The sequence below is a fragment of the Epinephelus lanceolatus genome, chromosome 2 (genome assembly GCF_041903045.1).
Source record: "Epinephelus lanceolatus isolate andai-2023 chromosome 2, ASM4190304v1, whole genome shotgun sequence".
NCBI classification, from domain to species: Eukaryota; Metazoa; Chordata; class Actinopteri; order Perciformes; family Serranidae; genus Epinephelus; species Epinephelus lanceolatus.
In genome coordinates, this window is record NC_135735.1 from 43,442,218 (window position 1) to 43,461,744 (window position 19,527).

At 40.2% G+C, this 19,527-nt stretch overlaps 1 protein-coding gene across 1 annotated transcript in view; it reads left to right on the plus strand.

Moving 5' to 3' along the window:
- Positions 1-19,527, plus strand: part of LOC117250859 (neural-cadherin) — a 460,454-nt gene that overhangs the window by 306,193 nt on the left and 134,734 nt on the right. Inside the window, exon 26 of the mRNA XM_033616852.2 lies at positions 3,236-3,513. Coding sequence (XP_033472743.2) covers positions 3,236-3,513 — 278 coding nt within the window. The remainder of the gene's footprint in view (positions 1-3,235; positions 3,514-19,527) is intronic.

A 19,527-nucleotide genomic window follows, 5' to 3' on the forward strand; every position in this document is an offset into this window, starting at 1 on the left:
AACCGATGAATAGAAGCATTTGTGTCTAATTTGACTACCAAGGGAATGCAGTAATGACGCAGGTAGGTTTAATGAAAGCAGGTCGTTTTAAATGGAAAAACTACCACAACAAATACTGGCAAATCTACAAGTTCAACTGATATGAGACATCAGTCAGCAATAACAATGATCCATTAAACACAGCCTGTATCAAAGATACAGCCACTGCAGCACAGGGCATTTGTTGGAATAAGTGGAATAGATGTGAATTGCATGGTTAGTGAGCGCAATCCAGTCACACTGAATGAGGTCCAATCAGTCCAGAACATTGAGCATGAAGTCACCCTCTTTTGGTTCAACAAGATTTACATTGAGTGGCTCTGTATGTGTATTTGTGTGTGAGAGTGTGGGCATAAGTGTCCATGCCTATGCTACATGAGTACATGCATGTGTATGTAAACTGTAGAAATCTCTTTGGCCAGTGTCACTCTAACCAGCCAAGGATGGCGCATCTGAATGCACATGCAGCAACACACACACACACACACACACACACACACCTACTCCACAACATTACAGCACATATTCAATTTCATTTCCATTTTCCCTTCCAGTGCTTTATCAAACTGCTCAACCTAGAGAGTCATGGTTCCCTTTCTGCCTCATCGCCGTTTAGCCCACTTTTTCAGGAACTAGTGCAGAAAAACAGTTCTTAGACCCAAACTGCCTGCTGTACTGTATTACATTCTCACACTGAATAAGCACTTCCACATCAGCAATGTGTTGTTTATCTCTGTGTTGGTGGGTATGCACATGTGATTATTGGTTTGTGTAAACTAGATTAGCCAGACATTATTACCTATGCATCCATTTGCCGTTTCAGTAATAGCTTATTGGATGGATGGATGGATGGATGGATGGATTTTAATTAAAGCATGTTCACAGATTATTGGGATTAGGGATGGGAATCGAGAACCGGTTCCTGTTAAGAACCGGTTCCAACTGGTCCAATTCATCGACATCATTAGCCTTTATGCTTAACGATTCCCTTATCGATTCTTTTCACTATGCTGAATCTATGCTCGTCAGTCAGCAGCCCGTTTAACAACAAAGAAGATGTAATGGCGGAGAGACAGAAGCGGTCAAAGCTGTAGCTTCACTTCACGCTGTTGTTAACCTCCCTGGAGCTGCTAGCTCACTGTGGAGCTTCGGTGCATCCCCGCTCCAGGTGGACGGCAGGCGAGGTGCTGTTGTTGTTAGCCTCCCTGGAGCTGCTAGCCCAGTTTGGAGCTTCAGGGCATCCCCGCTCCAGGTGGACGGCGGGCGGGGCGCTGTTGTTGTTAGCCTCCCTGGAGCTGCTAGCCCAGTTTGGAGCTTCGGCGCATCCCCGCTCCAGGTGGACAGCGGTCGTGGCGCTGTTGTTGTTAGCCTCCCTGGAGCTGCTAGCCGACTGTGGAGCTTCGGCGCATCCCCGCTCCTGTTGTCGGATTTCAGGGGAACACCAAGGATGGTAAGATGAGGGCAGTTGAGTTGATTTGCACGCTATTTGTTGTTATAATATGCTGGGCTAGCTGCGTTAGCTGCCTCACCTGAGTTAGCTGCACTAGCTGCGTGGTGTTGACACACTCAGGCTGGGGATGCTTTTTTTCAAATCTTTCTCATCATCTTTCTAAACTAGACCATGGCTTTAAGGTTCATAATAAAATGTTCTGAAAGCAAATGTGTTGGGTTACAAACAACAGGAGGTGATATCATTAATTCACAGGAGGAATCGATAAGGGAATCGATAAAGAATCGGATCAATAAGCAGAATCAATAATGGCATCGATATCGATAAAATCCTATCAATTCCCATCCCTAATTGGGATGCAGTTGAACATATCGTGAGCCTCCCCACTATCTGGTGTTAACATGTCTGTTGCATCCATGTTGCATCCATATTGGACCTACATCTACAGTATGTTCCTGTTTCTACATTTAAATGTGGTATGACAGTACATGCTTCCATATGGAGGCCCATTTCCACCAGTGTGAAAAACACCCTGGAAGCCATTATAATGAAAAACTTTCTTAAATTATAACTTGATAGTTTCTCATTATCTTGAGATATTATCTTTATCATTATTTCAAGGTATTATTAGTCATTATTCTCAGTTATTAGTCATTATTTTCAATGAAGTTGCTCAATATGACTGACAATTTTTTTTTTCATTGCAGTGAAAGTAATGTGCTTCCATACTTTGGTATCATAGTGAACTTAACTGATTTCTACTTTTACCAACCTCCACACTCTACTGTCAATTTACCGGGATGTAGGGATGCACCGAAATGAAAATTTGTGGCTGAAGCCGAAGCCGAATAAAATTAAACGCTTGGCCGAATACCAAATACCGTTTTTTAGTTTTTCATTCATCCCCTCCAGATTAGTGTTGTCACGGTACCAAAATTGGGACCTATGGTACAATACCAGTGAAAGTATGACGGTTCTGAGTCATACAGTCAGCAAAAATGAGGCAGATGTGCCTTTTGTCATTTATAAAAAGATAAATCACTTTTCTATAATACATCACTGATATTTCAATGGAATAAATTACTTATTGACTTATTCATACTTCAAAAACAGCATCAGTAAGTGATTAACATAGGGGGGATCAAAATAAAATAAATAAAATAAAAATCAACCAGCCACCCTCCTCCCCTGACAGTCCCTTCATAAGTAAGGAACATTCCCTAAAGTGCGGTGAGGTTTGTGGACCGTTACCTGCCACAAAGAGTAATGTGAACGGCTCGTTTCTCCTCTGACACGTCACATACCTGTGTGCCGCCATGGCTCGGCTGTCCAGGTACTACTGGGCAGTCATGACGCCAAGAAGAGGACATTATTGGAGCCGGAATTCTCCGTCGCCGGTAAGCCTTATCTTGCACCGCAGAGCACTATGGCTGCCGTATTGCGGCTGCTGGTTGAACTCTGCACTTGCACAGCGTGCTTGCACAAAACTATTTTTAGTCACAAATGCGAGTGCGGTGACGGACGGAGTAAAATATCACCACACTGCCGACATTTTACTCCGTCCGTCACCTCATGCTGTTTGATTGCAACAGTTATTCCACCGAATGTGTGTTTTTTTGCAATATTCGGCCGAATATATTCAGTTACTGAATACTCTGTGTATGTGACGGTATTTGTGTTTCACCAGTATCATATCAATACTCAAGCCAATATCTGGTTTCTTTTTCTCTATCTTTCTCCATCCAGCTTCAGTCATTCCTGCAGGTCAGCGTGTTCCAAATCCGGGTAGACGAGTGTCCCAGCTCAGAGTGTGCCGGGGCCGGCGGCTGCACCAACGTTTTGAATGTGCGGGACACACCCACAGTCGTGGATTGTGGGACTATGAGTCTTGTATCTGTGACAGTGGAATCTACAGCTGTGTGCTCCTGCCCAGGCAGAGAGCAGTCCCATCAGCCCTGCACTGCATATCCGAGAAACCCCTGCTTCAATGGTGGTGTGTGTGTGGACACTCAGCATGGCTACAGGTGAGTTGAAAATGAAGGCCATACCGAAACAGAGCCTGAGGGGCAGAGTTTCGTAGAGAGGTAGAAAGCCATCAGTTTTTTTCTAATAGCATAACAAATCACTCTTGTTATTCTAGTTACAATATGGTAGTCACCAATTACAAAATGTTGATATGTGCGTGCCCTGAGGTAGCAGAGCCTATAAGAATTAGTGCAGACAGAAATTGTTATTTTTCAATCTCACACCAAAAATGACAATAACCTAGAGTGCCAATGCTGTTTAGTTTCCCTAGTCATTCACAGGAAGGAACTTGGAGCTTAGATATGACTAAAACAGAAAATGCTGAAAAGTAAAAGTATGTATGAATGAATCCAGTGATGCAATATTATGAAACTATTAACATGTAAATGAAATGGTATCGCTTTGGAGTGATTTTACTGAACATTGACGTTGACACTTTCTTTCCAACATGGATATGTGTTAACACATTACAGTATGTATCACATTTGTTTCACACCTAAGAGTTGCTCAATCAGTCTGACTTCTTTAGTCTTTTACAGAAAAAATAGATGTTTGACAATATTTCATTTTTTCATTTGCTGTCTTAAGAATTACTGAAATAATTTTAGTTTTCATTTCTCACTGAATCCCAAAGTGTAACTGTGGTTTAGGAGGTCAGCAGACTGAGACAGACTTAGCTGGGACAATAGGAGTAATGAGCTGGTGATTCAAAGATCACAGAGTGCACGAAGGGTAATTTTGGGCATGATTGTACCCCCTCCTTTTGAGATTAAAGTTGAAGCCATGTAGAGAACAGATTTAATAGGCTATTCTTTTTATATTGTTACTGGAGGGTCTCTCTATATATCCCTTTCTCTTTTTGCTGTTTCTCTCTATGCTCTTTGTTGTTTTCTGGTTGTGGAGGTTACAGTGTGAGATAATTATTTTAACCTTTGTCTTTCCCCTGAAGCCTCATTATGAGGGCATAAAGTCAATGGGTCCATTGGGTCTCACTTCTGGAAAAGTGTTCTACACAGATTTCAGTACTTTTGAGTTATTTACGTTACATATAATGCACTGATAAATCACCTAACATTAGCATTGTCTGTGTTAGGCAAATAAGGCATCAATGCCAGAGTTCAACCATGTCCCCTAATTAACCTCATCAGCATGGTGCAACTGCAACAGGAAAATAAGCACACTGCTGAAATTCTTGTACCATTAATATTTGTGCAGCATTACTCAGCACTCTTTTACAATGGTATGCCCTAATTTATGAAATATAAATGTACTATCTTTCACATTGCACATTTTGACCTCTTCAAAATACTTTGATTTCATGTGAAACGATATGCAAACAGAAAAATGATATGAAATGTGACCTTATATTTTCTGTATCTCAGATGCACTTACATCATTACATCATCATCTGCATCCTTCAGGATGAAATCTATTCCAGTGATTAACATGATGGATGAACTAGTGTAGCTGGGTTATCTGTTACTTCTGTTCTTGGATGGATCATTAGTGACAAAGAAATACACAGATAAGAGAATGATATGAACAGTAACATAAATAATGGCAGACTGTTGACCTACAGTTCCCTGTAAATGTAGCATGATTTTTTTTTCCAAGTTCAAAATGAGCCAATTTTTACACTCACTTTAGTTTCTAATAGCCCAGGGCTCACCAAAGCATTGGTACAACAAAGTACCTGGAAATTTCTGTCCATCAGCTGCTGGGAAAAACATGAGTTTGTTGTTATGAGGTCTTTGTACTGATGCAGACCTGACCTGCATGAAGACAGAACAACTTCAAGGTCTCATGATATTACCTGCTGAGATAACAGGGCTGTATGCTAACTTTTTTTGCAAATAGCACTGGTGCTACAGAGGTTGGAAGTTTTGCAGCACAGGCCACAAAATTTTAGCACGACTATAAAAGTATCAAGTGAGTTCATTGTATTTTGAGACTATTCTGTAGAGGGCTGAAGGACACTCTTAAACCAGATATTATTCAAACTGTTAATTTATTAAAAAAAAAAAAAACAAGGTTTAAACTTAGTGTTATCTGTTAACTATATTGTTTCCCCTTTCTTACTGAGATACAGGTTAGATATTCTGTGTTATACAGTAGATAGATACGTTCAAAACATTGCTAGCTGTAGTGGAAAAATAGGGGTTCTTGGTTCCAAAACTTGAGAGCTTTGTCACAAATATTCAGCCAGTTATAGGTGCTGGGACAACTTAAACTTAGTGTTAAAACTAAAGTGTGTAGCGAGCGGGTGGGTGGGTGAGTGGTTGTTTATCAGTGAAGTGTATGAACTACACTGGAGACTGCATTTTCTTAACAGTGACAAACAGACTAATGGCAGACTCACATTAACAGTCCAGAGGGATGAATGCACATCTGCAGGTCAGCGTTATTGCATCTGCTGTATGAAATGTCTGTATCATCATTGCGCAGTGTTTTTATAAACACATCTCATGCCCGCATTCAGGTGCCGTCTTACTGTCACTTGATAGACTACAACTACCAAGTAGAGTATCTATTAATTCAGCTCACACACACACCCTTACCACGAGTAAACAAGCAGCTCTGTTTCACACACGCAGCACAAAGGTGTAACTTTATAACGTTTATAGTGTCAGCAAGGGTGCTATGTTGGTATTTTCATTCATTGCACAGACGGCCCTTGATAACCCCTTCTGGCCAAGTTGCAGTCTGCTTCGATTCCATTGTTGTTAGTGTTATCAGGTAATTAGCACATTTATAAAATAATTTGACACTTTGAATAATATGTTATCAACACTTGTCAAGACCTGACTGTAATTTAGTGTTTACATGTCAGTTGTTTTTTTTTTTCTTTCCTTTATTTATTTATTTTTTAAAAATGCATACATCCACTGTTGCCTGTCACAATTTCTTAAAAACTCTGTGTAACAGTCCTGGTAAAATATTCCTGAGATTTTGTAAGGTAAAATTCAGTATGAAAATATTTTTTTTACAAATATATAGATAGATGAAAAGATGTGCTTGCCCTCAGGAAGAAAGCCATCAGAATTTTTAAGTTAACATACCAGCTGACGTGTCAGTGCTGGAAACACACACTGTACTTTAATGCAATTTCCATTAATATTAGCAGATTTTCTCATAATAAAGGACATTAAATTTTTGCCATTCAAGAAGCTTTGAATCAAATGCCACATGAAAGAGTATAGTGTACTGATTAGAAAGACATTCAGTAATCAGTAATCTCAGGATTTGAGTTGTGTTTGTATTGGTAATACATAGGTGTAGTTGTAAGCCACTGTACTGCTAGGCTTATCTTAAATCAATCCTGAATACCCAGCAACTTATGCCATTAAAAAAAGAAAGTTAACATTGAGATAGCGGGCTCGTCTTGAGGTTTGAAAGCTCTTTCTTAGTGCATCAAAATCAGTAAACATCTTGTAGTGCTAGTTGTATGCTAACTTTTTGCTTCTGCCAGACATGATGAATCCCCAGTGCTAGAGATTAGTTGGCCTACTATCTGGCCTCCAGAATTACAAAGCTGTACAATGTGGGGTGATCTTAAACTTAAACTAGGTTATGTAGGAAAGCAGTATGACTCAGTAATCAGGTTCCAGTTTGGCTGCTGCTGTTAATGTCCTAACTGCAAAGAACCTCAGAGGTATGTATCAGAGATATGTCAACACAAAGACAATGAGCCCTTATCACATATAATGCTTTTGAGCCTAAACTCAACAAGTCATTCATTTCCAGCTTTCAGTAATGTCTGTCCATGGTGAATGAAGACTGGTATAATATCTGAGGGAGAGCAGGGGACACGATGGAAGTGAAGGGAGGAATTAGAAGGAAATTAAAGGAGTGAACATAACCTCAAAGCATATGCTTATGAGACTGTGAGGGAGACATGAAGGCAAAGTGCCTGTGGTGTTTGTGTGTAACAGTGTGTGAGTGTGTCTGTGCTGCAGTTAGTTTCAAAGCAAACTCTCTCAAATGATGTCTGTGATTAAAAAATGTGAAGGGAATGAACACATCAAAACAAACGACCTGCCTGGTGCCACTAAAGGAAACTTTTATTTAATACTATGGCAGCAAATGTTCTAATAATCCCATAACTGCTGAGGTCTTAATTTGCACTCCCAGGTCTTTTCACACTTATTTTGCTCATTAAGAGCAGAGTATGTTGTTTCTCACTGGTGTGTTGCAACTGAAGATGAGGTGAATTAAAATGAAGTTGCAATTAGTATTTTTATTCATGCTGAAGGGAATTTGTGAACCTTGTTACAGTTGTTAACAGCTGCTACAGCTGAACATTGTGAAACAGTTTCAAATTTGAAGGAGGAAGTGTTGGCTACAGTATGAGGCAACAAGAATGTAGGTAAGTCCAGCATGTTTGAGGCCACATGCTTGAATTCTAAAGTTTACTCACCTTTAGCTTGGATTGTTTGGCCAAGTGAGAACACTGCTGTTGAGGCACCACATTACTGAAAACATTACCATTACTTTTTATTGTATTCCTATATTAACGTTCATCAGCGAAATCTGTTTTAGATAAACATAATGCACAGATACATTTCTTAAGTCATGCTGTGCTATGCTAGTATTCCTTTCAGGCTGCATGCAGCCTAACAACCTCCAACAAGTTCAGGTGGACTTCAGATCTGCCCATCTTTCGTAACTTCTCTCTTCTCTCATGTGGACTAGCTGGACATTAAGAAAATAATTTTAGTGAGAACATCAACCTGACACCAAAGTGAGAGGGGCGCAAATGAGATTTTGAAAAGTGGGATGGCCTCCCCCTCCCCTGCCCCCACAGGACATTGCACCCTTGGCTATTCCTACTATTTCTGCTTGTGGCAACTGAAAAATAGCTGTAGGACTCAACCAAGCAGAATTGTTTTCTAGTAACCAAGACCAGACTTGATCCATCTCAGTCTGAGAAAGTCCAAGCGGATTCATTATCAGGTGTGATCGTGTAGTGAACAGGGCTACAAGCTAAGCTAAATGCTACGCATAGACTATCTCTCCTGACCATCCTTCTCACAAGTGTAGGATCCCTTTCCAACAAGCTAAAACTGAGGGTAACATGACTGTGGGGCACAAAGGACTGCTGCGTCCTGCCTCTGACCAAGACATGGCTGAACAGCAACATTCCTGATGCTGCCGTGGAACTAGCAGGTTGCTCACTGCACAGTGCACACATGACATCTGAAGTGGGCAAGAAGACAGGAGGCAGACTTTGTACTTTTTTAAATAATACTGGGTACACACACAATTATCACAGACTTTGTAATTTACAAATGTCATCTTGCACAGCAGTGTAATGACAATTAAAGTTTCGTATCCCTTTTTGTTTGTCTCAGAGCCTACCAACTACCACAGCTGATTCAGTTGCTCAACCATCAGCCATTTCTGCTACTGGGGAGTGTAACTGCAAAGAACTTACAATGATTCTCTCTGGTGACCGGGGTTAGCTATCAATAGCACCCGCGGAAAGAAACTTATCGTGCGTCATAAATCAAGCCTAATTTTCCCGGGAGATCCTACCAGATGCCAGACAGAATTCATAGTGAAAATGAGGCTTATAGGGAACCAATCTGTATGCCGATGGTGTTGCTATTCTGTAGCCATTGCATTGTGCAATCAACATTTACATCATAATAATAAGTTAAAGCAAAAACCTCTCTCATTCCACTTTAATCTGTGGGGCATTACGCTGCCGCCACCATCACTGTTCCCATTCTGCTTAGGTCTGTTCTGGTCAACCACATTTTGAATGTGGTCAATTAATACTCTGATTGATTTTCATCAGGATGTTTTCTGTGAATATCGGTTCCGTTTTGCACAGGTCTGTTTCAGATCAAGTCCACAGCTTTTCATGAAGACCTCTAATATGAATGCTATTTGGAAGCAGCAGGGTTGCACTGAGACAACATGAGAGTTGTCTATGCTCTTCTATGAGAGCAGAGAGAGTGTGGACTGTAAGTGTAAAATGAACTGGCTACAGGATATAACCACAAAACACAAGGCTTTATTTAAAGGAGATTGATGCTGAAAACATTTTAGCTTTTCTTTCAGGGCTCATATTCAGCTATTTTTCAAGCTAAATCGTCTCTTTATGTGTAAAATAGGCATCAGCACCAGAATGGTTTAATGCAGCAAGATATACAGATCTGTCAAGATTTACATTTCCTATTCACATTACCTCCCATCAAACTCTTCCCACACACTTCCTAAATATCTTGCTTTTACATTCTGGAGTCATAGAATTTGGGGAAAAAAACTGACATAGGGACAGCTGGAGACATTCTGACATAAAATCCTCTTATTAGCTCCAACCTCCTGATGCCCAAGTCTGAATGTGTCTCCCGTGCCTCCAGCAACAATTCAACACTTGAATGGCTGTTGCATTTATCCTTTCATACAAATGTATCAGGCATACATATGGACACTTACCTCCCCAGAAAAACAGCTAAATGAAAACTATGCAGACTTTAGCATGAATAGCAATTGGGGCTGGACAGGAAATGATGTTTAAATTGAACAAGAGTTTTCTTTGCGGTTTTGACATGTTGACAGAGAAGCCACTGTTTTTTGATAAAGGGATGATCCCACGATGTCAAGCCGATGTACATGGGAAAGAGTAAGGGGATCGCTGGAAATTCTATTTGTCTGAGTGAGACAAAGCTCACAAAGCCTCTGTTTTGTATAGTTATGATTCAGAGGGAAAATTTCTCCACAAGGATTATGAAAATTCAACTCATTAAAACTTGGAAATCACTATAACTCATTGGAGGATCAATAAAGACAGGAGCACATGCAAATGATTTTGAATTGGTTAAACCACGTCATGTTATCTGCCATCCCTTTTCTTCTCAGGATTTGTCTGTAAAGGTTCACTGAAATGACCATAAACTCTGAAACTTAATTCTCAACTGCAAACTCTGACAATAACACAGACTGAACAGTTTGGTAAAGGTTAGCTTTCAGCAAACAAAGCAGCTTTGTTAAAGGAATATTGAACAGTTTACCCACCCTGGCCTTTCTTGCTTCCCACTGTGCTACATTAAATCAAAGATTTTACACTTCTAGTCACGTGTGTTTCATCCAACTGTTCATTGTTAAAACTGCAGTGTATTTCCCCCACTTTTCTTCTATAAAAGCACATGCTTCAAGTTAACATTAACTGCCAGTGGCTCAGATATTTCAGCATTTGGTTTCATAGCATTTAGTTTACGAGGCCTCGGTGGATGCAGACATCAGTGCTGCTGTTCCTGACAGTGTTTAACTGCATGGCCTTTCTACTGTTATGGGGTCTGACTTGCAGATGAAAAATGAGATTTTCAGAGTATTCTTGGCGGCGTCTAACTCAACATATACAGCTCTTGTTTGTTTCTGTGTTTCTTAGCGTTATAAAAATAGAAGCAAACTTTTCACAACCTCCTACTAGATGAAAAATCTAGCATGTTAGCTGTCACATCCTGCCAGTTCTTGTTTCAAAATCCAAGCAAACAAGTGAACTGAAAAGAGTGTCTTCATTAGCATAAATCACTCTGTAAACAAGGCCAGAAGTGGGGTGAGAGCGTTTCAACAAATCCTTTTAACTACAAACATGATGATGAAATAAGCTCTTTGGTGCTTCTAGTGGTAGAGAAGACATGGTGACCCTATTTAACTTTGTGTAATTCAGCCTGATGCTCTGTGTATCCTCAGGCTCGGATCCTTAATGGTGGAAGTGAAGGGCTCTTTGCAACCAATTAAATGAAACACCAATGCCTGGACCTAAGCTTTTATCACTGTCTCAACGGTTACTTCAGAATTTGAATGTTATGATGAAATTAAGAGTCATTTTTCACACTGGCACTGGTTCAAGAATAAAGCTGAAATCGTCTGTACATTGTTACACTCTATAGTTGTTAGAGGTAAACAAAAATGATGTTTCAGCCACAACACAGATGGCAAAACCATCCAGAGTCATCCTTGATGTTGTCTTGTTAGCTATAGTTTATTCATGTTTTTTTTTTTTTTTTAAGCTTTTGCATACTGTAAATGCAGCTTCTGTTTACTGGTGCTCCATCACTTTATTTTTTTTTAGGATATAGCTGAGTGGCTAGCAAACCAAACCAAAACTAATCACTTTATATACAAACAGACAATAATAAGACATATTAATTTGAACAGCTAGGGACAGCTTTGTTGTAAACAAAAGCTACAGCTGAAGCTGATGGGAATACCATTAACTTTTGTTGGTGCTTGGTCATAAACAGAAACACAGGACAGATAAAGAACAATAACCTAAGAGGTCAAGGGATCACCAAGCCCAACCAATAGTTGTAAAGACATTAGAATCAGATCAAGACAGTTTACTCAAAGCCACAAATGTCAACCTCCTGTTGGCACTAGAGGAAAAGTCAGTCCTAGGATACTTTGCCTGGCTATCTTAAATGTTTGTAGAAAAATGTGTGTAGCAGTCTACACATGAACTCCTTCACTTGGGGAGTAATTCACTCCTAACTGAGAGAGAGCAATCCCCTGTTTTCCAGCAGAGGACCATGGCCTCAGACTTGGAGGCGCTGACTCTCAATACTAACTGCTTCACACTTGGCTGCAAACCACCACAGTGCATGCTGGAGGTCACGGTCCAATGAAGCCATCAGAACCACATCATCTGCAAAGAGCAGAGACGAAATTCTGAGGTCCTCAAAGTGGACACGGTCCTCCCTCCAGCTGTGCCTTGAGATCCTGTCCATGAATATCACAAACAGATTTAGTGACAAGGGACAACCAAAACACACAGGAAATGTGTTTGACTTTTTGCCGGTTATTCCAGCACAGCTCTTACTTTGGTTCTGAAAGGACTGGATGGCTCTTAACAAAGGCCCCTGCACCCCAAACACCCACAGTATTCCCCACAGGACTCACTAGGGGGTCCTCCTCTAAATCCACAAAGCACATGTAGACTGAATGAGTTAACTCCCATGTCACCCTCAGCAGCCCAGCAAGGGTAAAGAGCAATAATCTGTCACAGCCTCCTCTTCAGTACTCTGGAGTAATATTTTACAGGGAGGCTACACAGTATGATTCCCCAATAACTGGAGCACACCTTCAGGTTTTTTTTTTTTTTTTTTTTAAAAAGGGAACCTCCAGCCTGGTCTGCTACTCAACAGGCACTGGCCCCGACCCCAGTGTTACACTGAGGAGTATAATATCAGTTTGACTTTAACATCTAACAACACCCAGCCATGCAAATGCTATAAAATTATGATTATAACTTAAATAAATTATAGATCTTAGCTTTGAAGTGATAATGTGAAGAGGAACATCTCCAATTTGCTATATACAGACAGGGAACCAGTGAAGCACATAACATGTATGAGACCTTGGCAGAATTTAAACATCACAGAAAAAAAAATTGTAGTAGCGGCTGCTGCTACAGGTGTTCTGTGCTTAAGATGTTCAAACACTTTTTAATCCTGAAGCTCCAGCACAGACAAGCGTGTTCAACCCCCCACACACGCAGTACATACTCTCTCTGAACATATGTGAGAGCAGATGAACATAAAGTCTCATCGCACACATGTCCACTAAGCTTTCTTGCTGTGTCTTGTAGAAGTTAATTTTACCCTTCAGCTTCATTTAATTAGAAGCAGTGAGTGAAAAGTGCAGGATTTCAGTCTGGCAGGATGGAGCCTGCGTGTTATGTGCCTCACCGCTGGACCAGAGCAGGATGACTGGATAATCCCTGGATTACACACATGCACGCAAACACAGACAAATACACAGTTATTAGAGATGTGGACATTTTTACACCCTTGTTCACTCTGTTAATATAATCTGCAAACAATGTTGCATTGCTTTGCATATTAAGACCCCTTTATTACCTAGTTACTGTTCTGATGGAGCAGATATTTTGATAGTGGATTGGGTCCTGGGCCAGAGAACTAATAACAATAATAATAATAATAATAATAATAATAATAATAATAATAATAATACATTTTTAAGCGCTTTTGACAAATGCTCAAAGACACTTTACAGTTTTTTAAAAATCATAAAATAGAGCCAAATCAGAATAAAAAACAACAATAAAACAGTATAAAACACACAAACTTTTTTTTTTTTTTTTTTTTTTTTTTTAAGATATTTTTGGGGCATTTTTAGCCTTTATTTGATAGGACAGACAAGCGTGAAAGGGGGAGAGAGAGAGGGAGTGACATGCAGCAAAGGGCCACAGGCTGGAGTCGAACCCGGGCCGCTGCGGCAACAGCCTTGTACATGGGGCGCCTGCTCTACCACTAAGCCACTGACGCCCCAAACACACAAACTTATACATTAAAAGCTAATTTAAAAAGGTGAGTTTTGAGCATGGTCTTGAATGTTGGGAGGTGTGTGCAGATACGGATGGGTTTGGGAAGTGAGTTCCAGAGGGAGGGGGCAGCGATGGAGAAGGACCTGTTCCCCTAGGTTCGGTGCTTGGTCCATGCAGGTAGTGAGAGGAGATTTTCTTTGGATGAGCGGAGGTCGCGGGAGGGGGTGTGGTGGTGGAGTAGGTGTGTGAGGTAGGAGGGGGCCTGGTTGTTGAGTGCTTTGTGTGTGAGGAGGAGGATTTTGAACTGTATGCGATGTGTGATGGGGAGCCAATTTAGGTTTTGGAGGACGGGGGTGATGTGGTCTCGGGAGCGGGCGTGGGTGAGCAGGCAGGCAGCAGAGTTCTGGATGTATTGAAGTTTATTGAGGAGTTTTAATGATGAGCCATAGAGGATGCTATTGCAATAGTCCAGTCTGGATATGATAAATGCATGGATAAGGGTTTCTGCAGCAGAGAAGGTGAGTGAGGGGCGGAGACGGGCGATGTTCTTGAGGTGGAAGAAGGCAGTCCTGGTGATGTGATTGATGTGGTGGTCAAACCTTAGCTGGCTGTCGAAGATGATTCCTAGGTTGCGGGTGTGTGGTGAGGGAGACAGAGTGCAGTTATCGAAGGTGAGGCAGAGATTGTGGGTGGCTTTGGTGCGGGATGTGGCGTCAATGATGATTATATCCGATTTGTCACTGTTCAGTTGGAGATAGTTTGTTTGCATCCAAGATTTTATTTCAGTGAGACAGTTGGTGAGTGTGGAGTGGGTGGTGTTGGTGATGGCTTTGGTGGAGATGTACAGTTGGATGTCGTCGGCGTAGCAGTGGAACTGGAGGCCGTTACGACGGTTGATCTTGCCAAGGGGGAGCATATAGAGGATGAAAAGGGGGGGACCCCTGGGGGACACCTTGGGACAGGGGGGCGGTGGGGGAGGTGCAGTTGTTTATACTGATGAACTGGTGTTGGTTGGTGAGGTAGGAGTGAATCCAGGAGAGTGAATAATAATGAAATGAAGGTCTTAAGGTATATTAATACTAATTTGTATATCAGTTACTGAACACGTTACCTTCAGTGTGTTGCCCCCATAGTGAACGGAGAATCCAAAAAAGGCAAACATTCTTTATGAATTGACGTAAACAGCAAACAGGGACGTTTAACAACAGCAACACTATATTAGAACATCCATTAACAAATTCTCACACAGTTCCTGCAGTATAAACCAAGTCTCATTTATCCAGTCATATGCTCAGCACTTCCCAAAAGCACGCATCTTTGCAAAAACATGATTTAAACATATCCATACAGTCTCATGCACGGAAGTACTGAGTATATGACTGGATAGATGAGACTTAGATTATACTGCACGAATTGTGTGAGTGTTTGTAAACAGATGTTTTTATATAGTTTTGCTGTTGTTAAGCACAGTCCCCATTTACTTCAAATCATGAAGAGTAACTGATATACATATGGTAATTTTTAGGGTGAAATATTCTTTTAAGTCATTTAGCAAAACTTTTTAAATTATGCTATAATATCTTGGAAATTTTTGTGCAGTTTGCGTTTGATTTGTGAAAGCTCCAGACCACTGTGTTATTGATCATAATCAGACTTTATACTTTTTATTTCATTTTTATTCTTTGTCTTATCTATGGTTTTATTTTATTAAAAAAAATAGATTTCTCATTTCTATTTTCATAATTGACGTGGCTAGATGAGACATGATCACATAGATTTCATTAAATGTGTATATTTGTATAGACAGTACATTCAGCTTTAATTGAAACTTACCAAGCCTTTGAAACTTGCTGTTTTGAACAGTGGAAAGTTTTCCCTAGTGGCCTTGTTATTCTAAATGCTTACTCGAAACTGGAGAGTGAAAAACAACCTAACCCTTTAATAAAAATGTAAAAATTGTGTTTGTGAATGATAAATTGCAATTTCTGCTGTCTCTAAAACATCATGTGCTGCATATCTTTTGTGAAAAATGGACCAGAATGAAACTACAGAAAATGACTTTCTGTAAATTACCAGCCAAAGACATGACAGTAGAGAACAAGGCAAAGCAGGCCAAGTTCTCAACCCCGACACACAGATGCCATATGATTGTCAGATTTTCAATCACACTACAGTGCCTGAGCTCTACAGCATCTGCTGTGTAATTCTCCAGGTTCAGAGGGGGAGAGGAAGCGAGACATGGGATGTCAGGGATGGAGAAAATGAGGATAGAGGGGAGGGAGGGGAGAAATTCTCGAAATTAGGAAAATAATACCGCAGAGCAACGGGGAATGAGAAGAGGAAATGGTCAAAGAATGTTGTAAAAGAAGAGAAGTGTTGAAAAGAAGGAGATGAAATAATACATGTTGATAAAATAAGAGTTAATACAACATAGAATTGCTCTAAGATGGTTTTCTGTACCAGGGGCTTTCAGATATGACCCCACCCAAACACATCCTTATACACACAAACAGATTATGGCCAAAGATTGAAGGAAGAACATGCAAATAATCGAGGCGCTGGGATTAATAATGAGATTAGGGGTGTGAGGGGGTCGGGGGTGGGATTATAGCTCTCAGTCCGACGTTAACACAACACAATTCCCAGCAGACAGCGAATGAGCAAAACAAAGCTGCCTTAAGAGGATTGGAGGGCTTGGCCATTGTGACTAAAACTATGTCTCAGATTGTCTCGCATTCAGAGAATTAGGATGACATTGCCAAAATGGAAATACAGGCATGGATGTTTTCCTGGTGCCTTCAATCATACACACTCATACACATCCACATAAATTATGAGTCTGCGTGAACAGACTAAATATTTAAAGCCTCTGAAAACCTAAGTATGTATCCATAACATTGAATAGTCACGACTAAATAAGTCTCATTTAAATTTAGAGGTAAGAAAAACACTTTCAACACTCAAAAGTTTTTGATTTGCAGTAGGCAGGCAACAAAGACAAACCCTGCAACTGTCACCAGATTCAGATTCAATCTTGACTGTTGCAAAGGAGTATGTGACATCACTCACTTAAATCCAGTTAGAGGAGCAAAGACAAAAAAACACAGAAATCTCTCGAGTGAAAAACCCAACTGTTACAACCTTGGCAGAAAATTATGCATTTATGGTGGAGACCATCATTCACAGTAAGAGGCTTATTGAGAGAATAGGTTTTTAGGACCTTTACAGTCTAACTCAAATTCAAATTATTTTTAAAGAGAAAGAAAAAAGAAAAGTGTATGTATCCTTGGTGTTTGTTTTGACTTGTGTATTTATTTAGTCAGTTATATTTATTTAAAAAATAAAAATAAAATTCTGCACTGTTTTGCAGGAGGCAAGCAACTTTGGACTGACATAGTAAGTCATGTAATTTGATTGGTCCAATATGTGAATGGGCAGGCACTAAAAAAAGCTTCCACACAGGAAGTTAACCAGATGGGAGGCAGACGATTGGGTTTCATTAAGTATCTAACATCATTTTAAAATCATTTTATTTCTGTGATCAGGACAGCATACCAATGTATAACATCATATGCAAAGAAGCTATGAGTGAGATCTCTTGTTCCATTAGTCATTACTCCGCTCATACACCCAAAGGTGCCTTTAATCAACTCAAATGAGGAGGCAACAAATATTTACTAGGATTCATAAAGTGTAATTATTGGATTTAATTTGTGATCCCTTACACCGCTTGTTACTGAAAAAAAGTAATTACATTACCAAAACACTTTATTAAGTAGTGTGTTACTGCTCAACACTGCCTGCTAAGTTCTGAGGTCACAGGACTTCCTGTTGCTGTGAGTTTTTGGTCATTTGCCAAGTACTGTTCTACATAATACTTTCAATAAAATATGCAAACATAAAAGTGAAATGGTAAATAGTTTACACTTGTAGAGCGCTTTTCTAGTCTTCCTACCACTCAAAGTGCTTTCACACTACATGTCACATTCACCCATTCACACACACATTCATACACTGGTGGCCAAGGCTACCATACATGGTGCCACCTGCTACTCAGTAACCATTCATACACTGATGGAAAAGCCATGAGCAATTTAGTGGTTCAGTATCAAGGCCAAGGACACTTTGACATGCTGACAGGAGGAGCCAGGGATCGGACCACAGATCTTCAGATTAGTGGATGACCCGCTCTATCTCTGAGCCACAGCCGCTCACAGCCAAAAGTAAAATTGTGTTTGAATTAATGTTTATAAATTTAGACAGAGATCAACAAACCAAAAACCATCTGGTTTAGTGACTGTTTGTGAAAATGCAAATAAGAACTGAAAGTAATAAGTGAACCGTCAGAGCAAGTTAATGGTGAATGTAAGTGTCTTCCCAGCTTTGAGAATTTATAAGGCTGTGTGAACTGATCAGGACTGCAAACTGTTTCAGCCATGAGAGACAAAATAGGGAATGAAGCAAACATAGCAACATAAGCTCTCAGATTTCAGTAACAGCTGTCACAGGAAATGCCCATCCAGAGGTTTGAAGCTTAGACACTTTTACCACAAATATGTCAGAAAGCAGTTTTAGCTTCTTTTGAAAAAAAAAAAGGAAATTCACGGTCAATAGCAGCATCATCATTATAGTTTGTATTTCCTTACACATAAAGTGGGGAGAATTGAACATTTAGTCTGAGGGACAACTGACTTAGTACTGCACTCTACAGCACAGACACTTGAACACACATACACACACTCACAGCGTAGGCACACAGGCACGCAAGCACACGTGTGTCTTCTCAGACTTCATTTCTACTTGCTCTTTTGTTGTTTGCATATTACATTAGCATTCCTAAACATGTTTGTTCATGCATTTTTGTGTCTCTAGGCACTGAAGTGACACGCACCTTTTTCATTTGCAAAAGCACCATGTATTGTACGTGAGCTTTGTCATTTCTAATTGTGTGTGTGCATGTGTCTGTTGTATTTTTTCAATCCTGGAAGAGAACAGATGCAGGAAAATCAGCAAAGACAATGAAGAAACAACTTGGATGAGAAATGAGCTGTCGACAGAACACCAATGAGATGTATGTGTGTGTGTCTATGCATGCACAATATTGCAAACACACGTCTATGTGTGATTATGCAGAAACCACAGAGCTAAAAGAAGCAGTTGATGTATGAATAACATAAACCAATGAAAAACTCACGTATTAGGAGCAGAGGAATTGCCCTAGAGAAATACCTTGTTTCTCTGAGATGTGTGTTTGTGCGTTAAGTCGGGATGGAGGCAGTGTGTGCAATTAGTGTATTTCATAATAGCTAACAACAGGTGGATTGAGGGGGGGGGGGGGGGGGTTTTCTAAGGGTATACAAGGCTTTCTCTTCAGATTTTTATACTGCTATTAAGTAGAGGAGGATGGAAGGAGGTTTAACCATAATCAGTTTTTGGCACAAGTGTCCACATGGATTCAATGATGAACTGATTAGTTTTTGGTTGTCAAAGATCAAGGTCACTGTGACCATGTTTGTCTCATTCTGGTGAAGACAATATCTCAAGAAGAGCTTCAGGGAGTTTCTCAAAATTAGGCACAAATGTCCACTTGGACTCATGAATAAACTGAGTAGTTTTTAGTTTTCATAGGTCAGAGGTCAAGGTCACTGTGACCTTGTCTGTCTCATTCTTGTGAACATTTTATCTCAAGAATACATTGAGAGAATGTCTTGAAATT